Below are 15109 nucleotides of genomic sequence, written 5' to 3'. Positions count from 1 at the left end.
AAGCACCTAACAAACGGCTGCTGCTATTGTTACTACTCACAAATACGGGGTAAGAAACCAAAGGATAAGAGAAAGGAAGGCCGCACGAACTTAATGAAAAGCAAGCACTGTGGGGAAGAAGGAACAGGGCAGACGTGGGGACCCCAAAGGGCGGCGGAAGGCGTGGAGAAGGCCGAGCCGGGGAGTTGCCTGCGGCGTGGAAGGCTTCCGGGAGGAAAACTGGGCCCGCGCCGGCGTCGCGCCGGGAGCAAGGCTGAGGCGGCCCGCGCCTGAGGCGGGGCCCCAAAGCGGGAACGCCGGGTCCGGCCGAAGGGCCGCAGGCCGCGAAGGGCGCCGGGGCCCCGCGAAAACTGCAGGAAGCGCCCCGAGAACGTGCAGGAGGCCGCGACCCAGCCCCGGCCCGGCTCCCTCATTCAAGCCGCCTTCCCTTCCCCCTTCTCCAATCCCATGCGGTCCTGTCCCCCAGTCGCCGCGCGTCTTCGGCCCACCCTCCACCCCGGCCCTCCGCGCGGCGGGCCGAGCCCCTGAGACGCCGGAGCGCCAAGATGTAAGGTAGAGTAGCGCCCTTACCTGAGCTCCCCCGGGTTGAATCGCTCACCGTCCCCCCCGTCCCCGCCACGCTCCGCCATTACAGAGGGCCGCGTTCTTCCACCCGCCGCCTCAGCGTCCCCTATTGGCCGGGCGGATCGTCAATCTCGCGCGAGAGAGGCGGAGATAGCAGAGATCTGTGAAATGACTGGTCAGACTTTCCATCAATCCTCGAGCTGATGACGGTATCTGCCTTATTATTGGTGAAAGGGCCCGCCGACTTTGAAAGCGGTATGGAGACAGCCAGTTGATTGGTCGCTCGGAGGCTTTATGGGAAACGAGACTTCAGCAACGGGGAACTGCCGGCGCCCTCTCGCGGTAAGTGAAACTGGGTCCTCCCACGTACTGCTCGGCCTGCGGTAGCCACGTGTCTGCCGGCTTCCAGAAAAGTCAGTTGTGGAGCCATATTGGCCTCATACTGGACATATTGGCTCGGGCCGAGACCATGTCCATTGCGTGAGCCAATCAAAAATCGACCTGGGTCGCCGGTAAGCCAGTCACAGAGTTGCTGTGGAAATGAGCCGTTTCCCCGCTTTTCAGAATCAGGAGTCTTAAGGCACCACCGGATTATACACGTGTTATTAAATAATATATTACTAACTACAAGAATACCTCAAATTGTACTAAATAATTAGTTGCAGGCTAAGAAGTGTTGTAAGTTGCTGTATTAAGTAAGTTGTGGGAGGCAAGCCTCGGCAATTTACAGTTTAAACCATCTGTCCTTCAATTTCAAAATACACTTGTCTGAAATTAGCATACCCTGATACCCAGAAGGAATTCTGAATATTCATTTATCTTTTTATTAAAAAAAAAAAAAAAAAACTTTAGGCACTGGAGTTTCAAAGTCACGATGAAGATGATTTCTACCATTAAGGAACTCAAAATATTAAACTAATAATAGATATATTTTACTCAGACTTAAGCATATATACCAAGCACTGTCCTAATTACTTTGCATGTATTATCTGTTTTAGGCCTCATAAAAAGGCCTTATAAGAGGTGAGTACTATGAATAGCCACAGTTTATAGATGAGACCGAGGCAGAGAGAAGTTAAGTAACTTGTCCAAGTTTACACAGCTAATAAATGGCAGAGCCTGGCTTTAAACCTGAGACAGTATGTCAGCAAAGCCCATTGCTAAACACCGTGATCCAAGAAAAACTGAAAACATACATGTACACAAAAACTTGTACAAAAATATTCATAGCAGCATTATTCACAATAGCCAAAATGTCCAAACAACTGGTGAATCGATTTAAAAATATGGTATATTTATACAAAGGGATATTATTCAGCCATAAAAAATAATTAAGTACTGATACATGCTGCAACATGAATGAACCTTGAAAACGTTATGCTAGGTGAAAGAAGCCAGACACCAAAGGCTACATATCATATTGAGGCAGGAGATAGGTGGGCCCCCCCGCAGGGTAAGCAATTGAAGTTTCTGTCCACAGGGAACGAACTCCAGTTGCTTACCCTGGTAAGGGTGTGTGGCCAACTATGTCCTGCCTCAATCTTGGCTGATAGAGTCGTGTCCTCGTGGTAGTTTACAATCATTTATGTGGGGTATTTCTTACGGGTTTTCTTTGGCCAATCATTTTGATTTGCCTGGTTCAGAGTCCGTATTTGGTATATCTCAGGATCCTCCCATGTGTGTGCGCACATCTCTCAGTCAAGATGGATTCCAGCGAAGAGGCCTATGGGTAGACTTGACATCATTCCCCTTTTGACCTCCAAGGAGCTTTCTAGTCGGGAAGGTCTCCTTGACTTCAAGAATGAGAAATATGTGGTCTCTTATCTTTTATCTGGGCAGGGCCCAGCCTCCTCTCTCAATTGTCCTGCTGTTGATATTTTGGAGTTTCTGTTCACAGGGAATGAACTCCAATTGCTAACCCTGGGGGGGCCCATCTACCTCCTGCCTCAATATGATTCCATTTAATGAAATATCCAGAATAAGCAAATCCATAGAGATGGAAAGTAGATTTCCAGGATGGGGGTGGGGAGTGACTGCTAATGGGTATGGGATTTCTTTTTCGATGATAAAAATATTCTAAAATTAGATAGTGGTGATGATTGCACAATTTGGTGAATATACTAAAACCTGTTGAGGGCTTCCCTGGTAGCGCAGTGGTTGAGAATCTGCCTGCCAATGCAGGGGACACGGGTTGGAGCCCTGGTCTGGGAAGATCCCACATGCCGCGGAGCAACTAGGCCCGTGAGCCACAACTACTGAGCCTGCGCGTCTGGAGCCTGTGCTCCGCAACAAGAGAGGCCGCGACAGTGAGAGGCCCGCGCACCGCGATGAAGAGTGGCCCCTGCTCGCCGCAACTAGAGAAAGCCCTCGCACAGAAACAAAGACCCAGCACAGCCAAAAATAAAATTAATTAATTAATTTAAAAAAAAAACAAAACCTGTTGAATTGTACACTTTAAAGAGTGAATTTTATCGTATGTGAACTACAGTATTTCAATAAGTACCATGCTATACTGAATGCCAATTAAATATTCAAAATCAACTAAGTATGATAAAATGTGATAAAGGCTGAACACAGTTCTGACCATGATCGTCTGGAAAAAGGAAAGTATGGCTAAAATTTCACTAAATACGTAACATTTGAACAAACTGGAGCTTGAATGAGAGTGAATGGTTAGATCCCTTTTTCAACATCAGCATGCATCTCCAAGTCCTGGCAAACTATTCCAAAAATAATACTTATATAGATGGCTCAAGACAGACTAATCCCCACTGCTGGAAAACAAAACAAAACAAAAAACAAAAAAAACCCACCTCAAAATGGATACCTTACAGAAAGATAGTCACTGGCATATAATAAAAGATGACAACAAACTGTCAGTTTGAATGGATGGAAGAATGCCTTGTGGGGCAGACATATATACATATGTAGACGTATCACACATATTAGATATAGATATAGAGATAGATAGATAGATAGATATAAAATCATTTCATTGCTTCACTACTATAGTTTGCTCACATAAACATGTCCTTGAAATTCAGGTATTTTGCACTCAATAGTTATTAAAAACATAATGCAAATATGAGCTGTGTCTTCAGTGAACCATTTTATTAAATCAATGTAAAAAAAGAATTAAAGAAATTCAGTGACTCTTTTAAGAAACCAAATAGACTTCCTGTAGTCAAAGCCTGATAACTCTTCAGATACTACAGATGGGCATAGCTGTACAGAACAAAAAAACAAGTACCATCTTTGCCCAATTGGCAGTAACTGAGTTATAGATCCTAACATTTAGTATATCAAAGTGAACTGAAGAGGCAGTGTTGGCTCAAAACTGATTAATACCGTCAGGGCTCTAAGTCTTTGTTATGAAGTCACTCTTCAGAAGTGACTCTTGAGAAGTGTTTCCAATGCTGAGTCAGTTTTTTTTTTCTTAATAACTACCATTTTTGAACACTTATCTTAAGCCCATGGTAGGTACTTTGCATACACTATTTTTAATCCCCTGCAGGGCAGGCATATTGTCCCCATTTTACATATGGGGACACTGAGGCTCAGGGGTAAGACTCACCCAAGGTTGTATTGATAGAATCTGCTTCTGAGTTCACTCACATGATTGTTGGCATGTGTCACTTCCTTGTGGGTTGTTAGACTGAGGACATACCACATGGGTCTCTTCACGGGACTGATGACAACATGGCAGTTTGCTTCTCCCAGCATGAGCAATCTAAGAAAGAGAGGAAGAGAGAGAGACAGAGAGAGAATACCCAAGATGGAAGCCACAGACATTTTGTAACCTAATATTAGCAGTGAAATTCCATCACTTCTGCCCATACTCTATTCATTAAAGCAAGTCAATACATCCAGCCCACAATCAAGGGGAGTGGATTGCACAAGAGCTGAATACCAGGAGGTGGTATCACTGGGGGCCATCTCACCTACCACACTTCCTTTCAGGTCTCAACTTACACAATTACTTCCTCCAGGAAGCATTCTTCAGAGAGAAAATCTGACTGCTAGCCACCCCCATCTAGGTAATTTCCCCTATCATATTCTCCTATAGCACACAAGATGCCTTTGTAACATTCCAAGCACTTGTTACTACCTATTGTAACATTGAGCATTATGTGTATAATGTGTTTTACATATTTTACGTTATTTCTTTTCCTGTCAACTCACTTTATTCTTTTTAATTATGAAGTATTTTAACGTAAATTATAAACATCATGACATTCCATCCCTCACTACATCAGTATTTATCTCTTTTAAAAAATTCCAGTTTTCTATATATCAAAAATAACATTTTCACTTCTAACAAAATTAGCAGTAATACCAAATCCATATTCAAATTTCCCCAGCTGTCCCTAAAATGGCCTTTTCAACTGGTTGGTTCTGATCAAATCAGGATCCAATTCAGAACCATGTAATGCATCTGGTTGCTATGTCACTTAAGACCCTTTTAACCTAGAACAGTCCGTTTTTTCATGACACTGACTTGCTGAAGATCCCAGGCCAGTTCCACCTTTTGGATCTGTCTGATTGACTCCTCTAACCCTTGTATTTTTTATAAGTTGGAAGTTAGATCTGAAGACTTGATCAGATATAAATTGAACATTTTTATCAAGAGGACTTCATAAGTAGTACTGTGTATTTCAGTTACATCATACCAGGAGACACATGAATATCTAAATTACCCACCCTTAATCACTGACATTGGGTTAAGGTTATGACAGCTCAATCCTTACATTGTAATCAGAATGTTATCTGCACTATTAATAATCCCTTTTGGACAACAGTCATAAACCAAGACCATCTCCAGCAAAATTGAACAAATGGTCACCCTACCTATCCACCATGAACCTAATGGTTTAATGATTTTATCTTTTCCTGAATCAATACTTTCCTTAGGGCTAGCAAAATAATGATTTTCTAATTACATGTTACTTTCTACATTTACTAGCTAACAATTCTTCTGTAAATTAGAGATTTCCTTCAACAACAGGGGCTATTGCCCCCAAATACAGCTTCTATGCTAAAAGAGGATAAATGCTTAGTTCTTTCCCTTTATTTATCAACTTTCAAAATAAAATCATGGTTTGATAGTCATCTCAACTGGGGACAGATTCTTTTTTCTGACTTCTTTAAGTATTATTACAGACTCACGGGTTTTCAGTTATTCAATCCGTTTCAATTAGCTACAATCAATAATCATTTTTGATGCTAGAATTTTCATACATTATCCATTTTCTTTTCACAACAATCATCTAAGTAAGGTAACATCACTGTCTCTTTTACGTATCAAGAGACTGAGACAAAGAGAAGTTAGGTAACTAAGAAATTTACTAAGGTGGCTCAGATAGTAACTTCAATGTGCAGTTGAATACAGACTCCAAGAGAGTAGGAATGCATTCATGTTTTTTAATCAGGTTCTCCTGAATATAGCTCAGTGCCAGTTAATAAATAAGTCAATGCGCAAATTAGTTAATGATTATCATTTCTAGTTGACACCAAAAAAAACAAATTCTAATACCTACTGAAGACTTTCGGATAAAATAATATCTGGGATTAGCTTCAAAATAAACAAGAATGGGGAGCAGCAAGGTCAGGGAGAGAATGTGAGGGGAGAGCAGCAGGTTATAGATGAAACAAGGTTGACTATACCTTGATAACTGTTGAAGCTAGATGATGGGGAGATGAGGGTTTATGATACTATCCTCTCTACTTTTTTAATATTGAAATCGTCCATTCATAGAGAAAATGTTCTAAGCCCTTGAAACATTCAACTATAGGAAGCTGCCTAAAAGTATTTAAACTGATACACAGCAAAATGTGTCTGCTTACATTGTTAGTTTTTAGTTGGACAGTCGATGAGAAAGTAAAGGAGATGATATGATGTACCCCAACACACGTAAAGAGTAAAAACATCTTCATAAGTGAGATTAAGGTAACAAAAATCCCATGTTTGACTTCTTAAAAATTGAGATATAATTAACTCATGTTTGACCTTTTGTTGGAAAGCCAACAATGCTGTATGCTTTTTTTTTTAATGCCAAAACTTAGAGAAAATCTGATGACTACAAAAGGAAGGGGATAAGAAACTTGTGAATCTGTCTTCTAGAAGAAAAGATATCCTCAAGAGAAGGACTTATCCAAGTTGACCAAATTGAGGAGCCAGATAAAAAGACACCAGGTCACAAAACACACTGGGGTACAAATAGATATCCATTTAAAACCTTGTTTTTAAATAAACATGAAAGGAATGAGGAAAACAGAAAATTACCATTAGAACACCACGGTAATCATTGCTGCAGGCAAGGTCTACTGATGAGTGCTAAAATTAGTGGGTGAAACTTTAAGGAGAAACAGGATATTGCATTACTCCAACTATCTCCACCCCAAATTTATAAAACACTGTGGCGGTTTTAACATATGTCCACAAGTTCTTTGACAGTCCTCCCTTCAGAAGATGGAGTTAAGTCCCCTCTCCTTGAGTGTAAGTTAGACTTAATGACCACCAGATACAGCTTACATTTGCAGTGGAGAAACCCAACAGACATCATCTTAACCAAGTGATGGAGATTAACATCTTCAGTGACAGCATGCACCCCTAATATGACATGATGAGAAGGGCTCTTCACCTCTGTGCTATTCTTCCGCAAAATCTGTAACCTCCATCTAAACTCGAGGAAACATTAAACAAGCTCAAATTGAAGAACATTTTACAAAACACCTGATCACTACTCTTCAAAAGTGGCTAAGTCATGAAAGACAGGTAAAGACAGAGAAACTGTTTAAGGCAACAAAGGAAACATGACAACTAACTGCGATGTGGGATCTTGGCCTGCATCCTGGAACCGAAAAAGGACACTAGCGGGAAAAGCCATGGAAATCTGAATACAGTGTGTAGTTTAGTTAGTATTGTACCTCTTAGGTTTGTTTGTTTGTTTTATTTTTGCCTGTGCTGGGTCTTCATTGCTGCGTGTGGGCTTTCTCTAGTTGCTGCGAGCAGGGGCTACTCTTCATTGCGGTGCGCAGGCTTCTCATTGCGGTGGCTTCTCTTGTTGCGGAGCACAGGCTCTAGGTGCATGGGCTTCAGTAGTTGTGGTGTGCGGGCTCAGTAGTTGTGGCACGTGGGCTCAGTAGTTGTGGCTCGCGGGCTCTAGAGTGCAGGCTCAGTAGTTGTGGCGCATGGGCTTAGCTGCTCCGCAGCTTGTGGGATCTTTGTGGACCAGGGCTCAAACCTGCGTCCCCTGCATTGGCAGGCAGATTCTTAACCACTGTGCCACCAGGGAAGTCCCCTGTACCTCTTAGTTTTGATAAATGTGCCATGGTTATGTTGACACCAAGGGAAGCTGGGTGCAGAGGATTTTGGTATTAACTTTGCAACTCTTCTGTAAATCCAAAATTATTTCAAAATAAAAAGTTTTTAAAATACGTTTTCAGCTTCCAGATAGCTAACTCTCAATGATGCCAATTGCAGAGGGTGGAAACCACAGCCATATTGTGATATATGCCTTATTATCCATCTATAAAATGAGAGGGTTGGACAAGATGCTGATCCAATGATCAGGGCAAGCAGTGCACAGAAATGTCCCTAGAAAAGGCTCAGTTACCTGAGTGCCAAGAGAGCACCCAAGGTACCCTTGACCTTGGGAAATACGTGTGGTTAAGGATTGTACTCCTAGCTTTACAGTTCTCCAAATCGATTTTCTTGGCAAAATAAGACTAGAACCAGGGACTTCCCTGGTGGCACAGTGGTTAAGAATCCACCTGCCAATGCAGGGGACACGGGTTCAATCCCTCATCCGGGAAGATCCCACATGCTGCGAAGCAACTAAGCCCGTGCACCACAACTACTGAGCCTGCGCTCTACAGCCCGCAAACCACAACTACTGAGCCCATGTACCACAACTACTGAAGCCTGCGCACCTAGAGCCCGTGCTCCGCAACAAGAGAAGCCACCACAATGAGAAGCCCGCACACCGCAACGAAGAGTAGCCCGTGCTCGCCACAACTAGAGAAAGCCAGCACGCAGCGATGAAGACCCAACACAGCCAATAATAAATAAATAAATATATTTATTTAAAAAAACAAACAAACACTAGAACCAAAGATCCATTTCAATAAACCAGAATGCCAATTTATTTACAGAGAATTACACCTGTCAGGTGAGCCAGACGTTCCTATCCTCTCTGTGGGCAGATTTACAGAGCAAGCAAAATTATCAGAAAGCAGCTCAATGTGATTGGACCAGAACAAGGGCAGTAAGTTATTTGATTTGAATCTTTAATGGGATTGGGTCATGATAGTCTGAAAATTCACTGTTCCAAATAGAGATATACTTTCCACTTAGAGCGTCTTTGCCTACTCTTGCATTGGGGAACTCCCCGTCCCACCCAAGAGCCTCTTCCTTGTATATATAGCTAAGCTTACTTCTCTAGCTAATAGGAAATTTAAAAAGAGGTGTGTTTTTTTCTGTTCCACTCTATAGGAAGCAAACAGAAAGGAAGTCATTTTTATTATTAACATCATTGGCTGATTCAGTCAACAAACAATAAATAATTAGTGAGCTCATGAATTTGCAGTCCTTTAAGATAATTTCATGGACCTCCTGGGATCTGCAAGCCACAGAGTACAGTACTCTGCGATGACCATCTATGTTTTGTTTCCACAATTTTTTCCCAATAGAATACCATATAATTATTTAGGCTTCCACTTATTAAATGATAATCACATTCCCTAGGATTACCCTCATTTGGATTTGTCCTAGAATAATCAACCACTCATTTGCAATCTCTTGGTTTATTAACATAAATGACTATACCTAAGCCCATTGTATTATATATGCATTTTACTGGTTTAACTCAAAGAAACTCTGGATTTGTTCCAAAATACTCAATGACACATTTCTAATCTCTTGGTTCATTAATATAAACTGTTAATCAAACGCATTGTTTAAAGTAACTGCTATTTATCTTACTAAATTGGTGAGGCATTTCGCTTTCCTTCTTCTAGCAACAACAATTATGTCTTTTGGGGTTCATTCCAGCTCTAAAATCATACTATTAAAATTTTTCTGTTTTTCAAAATTAAAACAACATCATCTCAGGAATCCTCACATAATGGTTATTTTTTTAATTAGGAAGTTAAGGATTTTGTTTATTTTAAGAGGTGTTATGATTGAAAGCTGTGAAAGGACAGCTCTAAAAGATAACATTATTTTTAAAAGACTTTAATTAGCTAGCTAAAACAACAAGTACTTTCCCTACACATAGTAAAATGAATGGGTGTACTGTCTTAGACAGTGTGTCCCTAAAGCAATCCTGGGACCCAAGGGAAAGTGTTCAAGTTGGCTAAAGAACATTCTTAGTCTTTATTTTTTTTTTCATAAAAGTAATATTTAAGACTCTATTATAATGCAATTGTTTTAAATACTGTCATACACAATTTCCCCAAATTGCCACCTTGCGAAGTTGCAAAAGCAGTTAATTGGAAAGCTAAAAAGAATCTTTGAGATCATCTAGTCCAACATTCTTTGCACAAATTTGATGAGGAAGCAGAGACCCTGAGAGTTTGATTATTAACTTTCTTACAGTCACATATCCAGTTAGTGGCAAAAACAGGACTAGAACCCAAGTCTTGACAACATTGTGCTTCCTCAGTTCAATTTGAAAGCTCTGTCTCTTAAAATTTACAAAACTCAACATCTGTAGTGTATCATTAAGCACCACACCAGTCTCAGGACAAAGTAAAGTAATAATTTGTTATTGCTGTAGCAATAACTCCATCTTAGAAGTTACATGAACTCCTCTCCATTACAAAAACGTATCAGACCAAGTGTTCTAATTTTGAATTCAGAAGATAATTCATTTGTCCATTTGGCAAACATTTGATGAACACTTACTGTGTGCCAGGAACTATCACAGATGCTAAAGAAACGGGTCGCTGTCCATGGAGTACACAGCCTAGAAGAGGAAGTAGATAAACCAAATCATAGCCATGGCAAATGACTAGTGTTGACTAAGTGATTACCACATGCAAGCATTTTACATGGAACTTCCCAGTTAAGTCCTCATGACAATCATATGCGGCAACAATTTATCCCCACTTCATGGATGAGGTAACTGAGAATTAGAAAGGTTCATTGAGGGCTTCCCTGGTGAGGCAGTGGTTAAGAATCTGCCTGCCAATGCAGGGGACATGGGTTCGAGCCCTGGTCCGGGAAGATCCCACATGCCGCGGAGCAACTAAGCCCGTGCACCACAACTACTGAGCCTGCGCGCCACAACTACTGAAGCCTGCAAGCCTAGAGCCCGCGCTCCGCAACAAAAGAAGCCACGGCAATGAGAAGCCCGTGCACCGCAACGAAGAGTAGCCCCTGCTCTCCACAACTAGAGAAAGCTCGCACACAGCAACGAAGACCCAATGCAGCCAAAAATAAGTAGATAGATAGATAAATAAAATTTTTTAAAAAAAGAAAGGTTCATTGAGTTGCCCAAACTCATACAGTTTAAGTGGTGTAGTCAGGCAATTCCACACTATTGCATTTGCCCTGAATCTTTATGCCATACTGCTGGGAATTCAGGCAGAAACACAGAAGCAGGGGCTCTGATTGGAGGGAAAGTCCACTATGAAGATGGAAACTGAGGAAGCAAACAAGGACCAGGAAAGGATGCATTAAAGGATAGCATTTTGGGAGCAATTTTGGGAACTAAAGCACTGATGTACAGGGGAGTGGCAGGAGATGAACTAGAAAGGTGGGTGAGGTTATATTTATTCCATAGGTAATACGTTTTTATTCAGGGGTTTCAAGTAGGGAAGTGACAGGATCAGATTTGCTGACTACAGTCAGTATGATGAGTTAGAATAGAGCAAGTTTGCGACAGTAGAAATTGTTGTGATTGACCGTAATGAGACTTTGAGCTAAGACAATGACAGCAAGACTGGAGAAGAGGGGACAGGTTCAGGAGCTTTTTTTTTTTTCCAATTAGAAGTTATTTGATTTGAGTTGGTCAAAGACCAGAGATATGAAATGTTGCAAATACATCATCAAAGATAAGCTCTAAACAAACAGTTAAGTGTAACTGTGAATTTGTAATCTTTTATAGATTCGTCCTTATTACATGTAAGTGTGTGTGTGTGTGTGTGTGTGTGTGTGTGTGTGTATATATATATGTATATAACTTTTCAGAAATATATTTTGTAAAACAGGATGGAATCACCTGTAATTAAACAAGGAGGTTGAAGGTGTAATATCAAAAAAGAAGACTTTAGAAACTTTTAGCTATTTGTCCATTTTTCTGCAAACTTTTTTGTGGGTAGCCCTTGCTTGAAATATTGGCATATTCCATTTGGAACATACCTCTATTCTCTTTCTTCCACTCAGGTGGAAGCAAAGCGAGGGTTTTTTTTTGTTGTTTTTTCCTATTTCTTTTTTTTTTTTTTTTTGGCCGCACCCGTGCGTCTTGAGGGATCTCAGTTCCCGGACCAGGGATTGAACCCTGGCCACCGCGGTGAAAGTGCCGAATCCTAACCACTAGACCACCAGGGAACTCCCGAGGGTTCTTAAATCTCAATGAGATTATGATGATTGTTGAAACACAAAATGGTCAGTTATACAAGCCTCAGCCCCCGAAGATCTGCGTTGCTGAAGCTAATGGCTAAGTGAAGACAATTTAAGAGAAGGGAAGGCAGCAAAGTGACACATGTTGAAGGAAAATGACTAGCTTTCATACCTAATCTGTTACTTCACCCCTTATCTCAAAGGCCATGCCAACAGTCTCCCTTCGCCGGCGCTGTTTTCCGCCAGCCTTCTTTCATGCCTGACCTCTCGAGATGCACGTGTGCTCTACCTCCTCCGGGGCACCTCACCTGACAGATTGCTGGTTCCCGCACTGCCCCAGAGCAGGAGCTATTTAAAAGGTAGAATCAACAAAACTAGGTGAGTGATTGGATTTGAGTGTGGAACAGGTGGGGAATTTTAGGCCACATTAAGATTTCTAACTGGGGCAGCCTGGGTTACATAGGGATAACTTCTCCAACCTTCAAGATCAAGTATATAGTTATAGTCACAGACATAAATTCTAAATAGACTTGCTGGGTTTGGACTCTCTGTATCATATTCAAATTTCCTTGTTAACCAGATACTGTAGGATTTTTAGAACAAAACAGAAATGGAGGAATGTGGAAATTAAATAGTTTACCCACAGCCGAGTCACTTGCATCAGAACATCAAAACTTCATGAGATTTGAATTAGGAAGTTTCCAGAACTAACATGAAAGGTCACAGGTCCCTTTATGCAGAAGAACTTGTTAGGCCAAAGTAATCATACTAAAAAGTAAATAATAAAGCAAATCACTTTTAGTGGAATTCACTATTAGTGAAATGACACATTCATTCATAGCCTTTCTACCTTGTACAGTTCTACACTTGTAAATGGAAACAGTATAATGAGACCCAGCTCCTGCCCTCAAGGAGCTTATGGTCTAGTTGAGGAAGACTAAGAAGCAAAAACTGCAGCACAGATGATAAAATTTCCAACAGGGATTAGCTCAGATGCTGGGAAGCCCAGCAGAGGGTAAGGAGACCCAGCCCTGCGGGCAGTGGCCCCTCCTCCCTGAGGTCAGGCCAGCTCCCCTGTAGGAAGCATGTGATTGTATTAGGCACAGACAATGTGGTGGGCATTTCAGGTAGCAGCAAAGCATGGGATGGAAGAAGGACATTTTGACTCACCCCACCATTTTGTTCCAGGGGATGTTTCAGTGCTGCAATACCAAGAAGTAAGCAAGCAATATACAAGGACTGCTGCAGCTTCTCTGTCACAGGTTGCCTGGGTTTGAATCCTGGATCTGCCTTTTACCTGCTGCATAATTTGGGACAATTTATTTCCACTCTTCGTGCCAAAGTTTCCCCATCTTAAAATGGAAATAATAATAATAATTTTATCTCCGCAGAGTTTCTGTGGGGGTTAAATGAATGTAAGCCTATTTAAAGTGTTTAGAACAGGGCTCATAGTAAGTGCTCAATAAACATTAGCTATTACCATTTCTATAAGTATAATATTTTTTCTTATTATTTGACCTCCTCTTGCTGTCTTTATCTCTCATGTCTGAATCTTTCTCTCTGTTTTACCTGGCTCTCTCTGTTGCATAAACTGCTCTCAATTTTCTCACAGGTTAGCTAAGTAATAAATACAAACTATTAGTCTAGTGTCCAATTCATAATGGATATTTCTGGTAAAAATAACCAATACAAATTGAAACTGAAAGTAGCTGTCATTGCATTGTAGTAAAATGTGATATTGACTAAAAATTGACTGAAGATCAAATCTTAAAGTGCAAATCTGCAAAATTTGAGCCAGGAAAGTTGAGCCTGGTAGAAATAACAGTCATTGAAGAAACTTCACACAACTGTATAACAATTGGTAAAATTTGATGCAGACAGAACTGCTGGATGACTCAAATCTTCACTCTGAAATTTAAATGAAGAACTAATTCTGTCAGAAATAACTTTAGGGACTTCCCTGGTAGAGCAGTGGTTAAAAATCCGCCTGCCAACGCAGGGGACACGGGTTCAATCCCTTGCCCGGGAAGATCCCACATGCCGCGGAGCAACTAAGCCCATGCGCCACAACTACTGAGCCTGCGTGCCACAACTACTGAGCCTGCACTCTAGAGCCCGCAAGCCACAACTACTGAAGCCCGCGTGCCTAGAGCCCATGCTCCGCAACAAGAGAAGCCACCACAGTGAGAAGCCCCCGCACCACAATGAAGAGTAGCCCCCGCTCGCAGCAACTAGAGAAAACCTGTGCACAGCAATGAAGACCCGATGCAGCCAAAAATAAATAAATAAATAAGTAATTTTTTTAAAAAAGAAACTTTAGTAAATAAGAAAACTAATAGCAAAAAATGAAAAAATACTGTCTAATACAGAAAACTGATCCAGAAAAGTATTGGTGTTTGGGGGGAGGATTATTTATTGGGGTTTATGATTTATTGGACTTTGATCCTGAAAATGCTTTCTCAATGAACATGTAACAGTGTTGGTATAATTTTGATTCAATGTCAAAAATGCCATTAGGGTCCAAAAAATTAGGGTCAGGATGGGGGTATGGATCAAGGGGTGTATGTGTGTGTGTGTTTGTGTGCACAAGTGTGTAGAAGTTAGGGAAAAACAAAAGGCAGCATGGCCTCAGAAATGGAGCGGCATGTAGATTATCCCCCATGCTATTAGTAATCTCCTGTTAACCTAATTGATGGGCCAGAGACAGAGTAGACAGGCTTCAGGATCAGGCAGACTTGGGTTAAGAAAGGGTTCCATCACTCACTAGCTGTCACCCTGCAAAAGTCACCACCTCCCCAAGGCTCAGCCTCCTCATCTGAAAGCAAGAATGGCAATAGTACTCACCTCATAAGGTTATCATGAGGACCCCCTGAGACAATGCCCCTGGCAGGTACCTGGCTTTCCGTCTGCCCTTGGAAGAGATGTTAGCCACCATTACTTGTTACTGTTCTACTTTTTCAGTGCGTCTGTGCTCCCGGA

General features: G+C 41.4%; 1 protein-coding gene and 1 long non-coding RNA gene across 9 annotated transcripts in view; one reads left to right on the top strand and one right to left on the bottom strand.

The window, feature by feature from the left end:
- TCERG1 (transcription elongation regulator 1) overlaps positions 1-651 on the bottom strand; it is a 59003-nt gene extending 58352 nt beyond the window's left edge. For all 7 annotated transcript variants that reach the window (XR_009502409.1, XM_059917403.1, XM_059917404.1 and 4 more), the window contains exon 1: positions 571-651. Coding sequence is in view for 6 of the 7 variants with exons in the window: in XM_059917403.1 (XP_059773386.1) it covers positions 571-629 (59 nt within the window). In the remaining variant the exon portion in view is untranslated. The remainder of the gene's footprint in view (positions 1-570) is intronic.
- LOC132362613 (uncharacterized) lies at positions 155-13545 on the top strand. Of its 2 annotated transcripts, XR_009502411.1 has the most exons (4): positions 155-552; positions 799-906; positions 12334-12508; positions 13319-13545. It is a non-coding gene; the product is annotated as an uncharacterized LOC132362613 (long non-coding RNA). The 2 variants fall into 2 exon arrangements; XR_009502410.1 differs by having other exon boundaries at positions 155-906.
- The last annotated feature ends 1564 nt before the right edge of the window (positions 13546-15109 follow it).

This window comes from Balaenoptera ricei, chromosome 3, assembly GCF_028023285.1.
Source record: "Balaenoptera ricei isolate mBalRic1 chromosome 3, mBalRic1.hap2, whole genome shotgun sequence".
In the NCBI taxonomy this organism is placed as follows: domain Eukaryota; kingdom Metazoa; phylum Chordata; class Mammalia; order Artiodactyla; family Balaenopteridae; genus Balaenoptera; species Balaenoptera ricei.
This window is presented reverse-complemented; position numbering and strand designations above follow the sequence as displayed.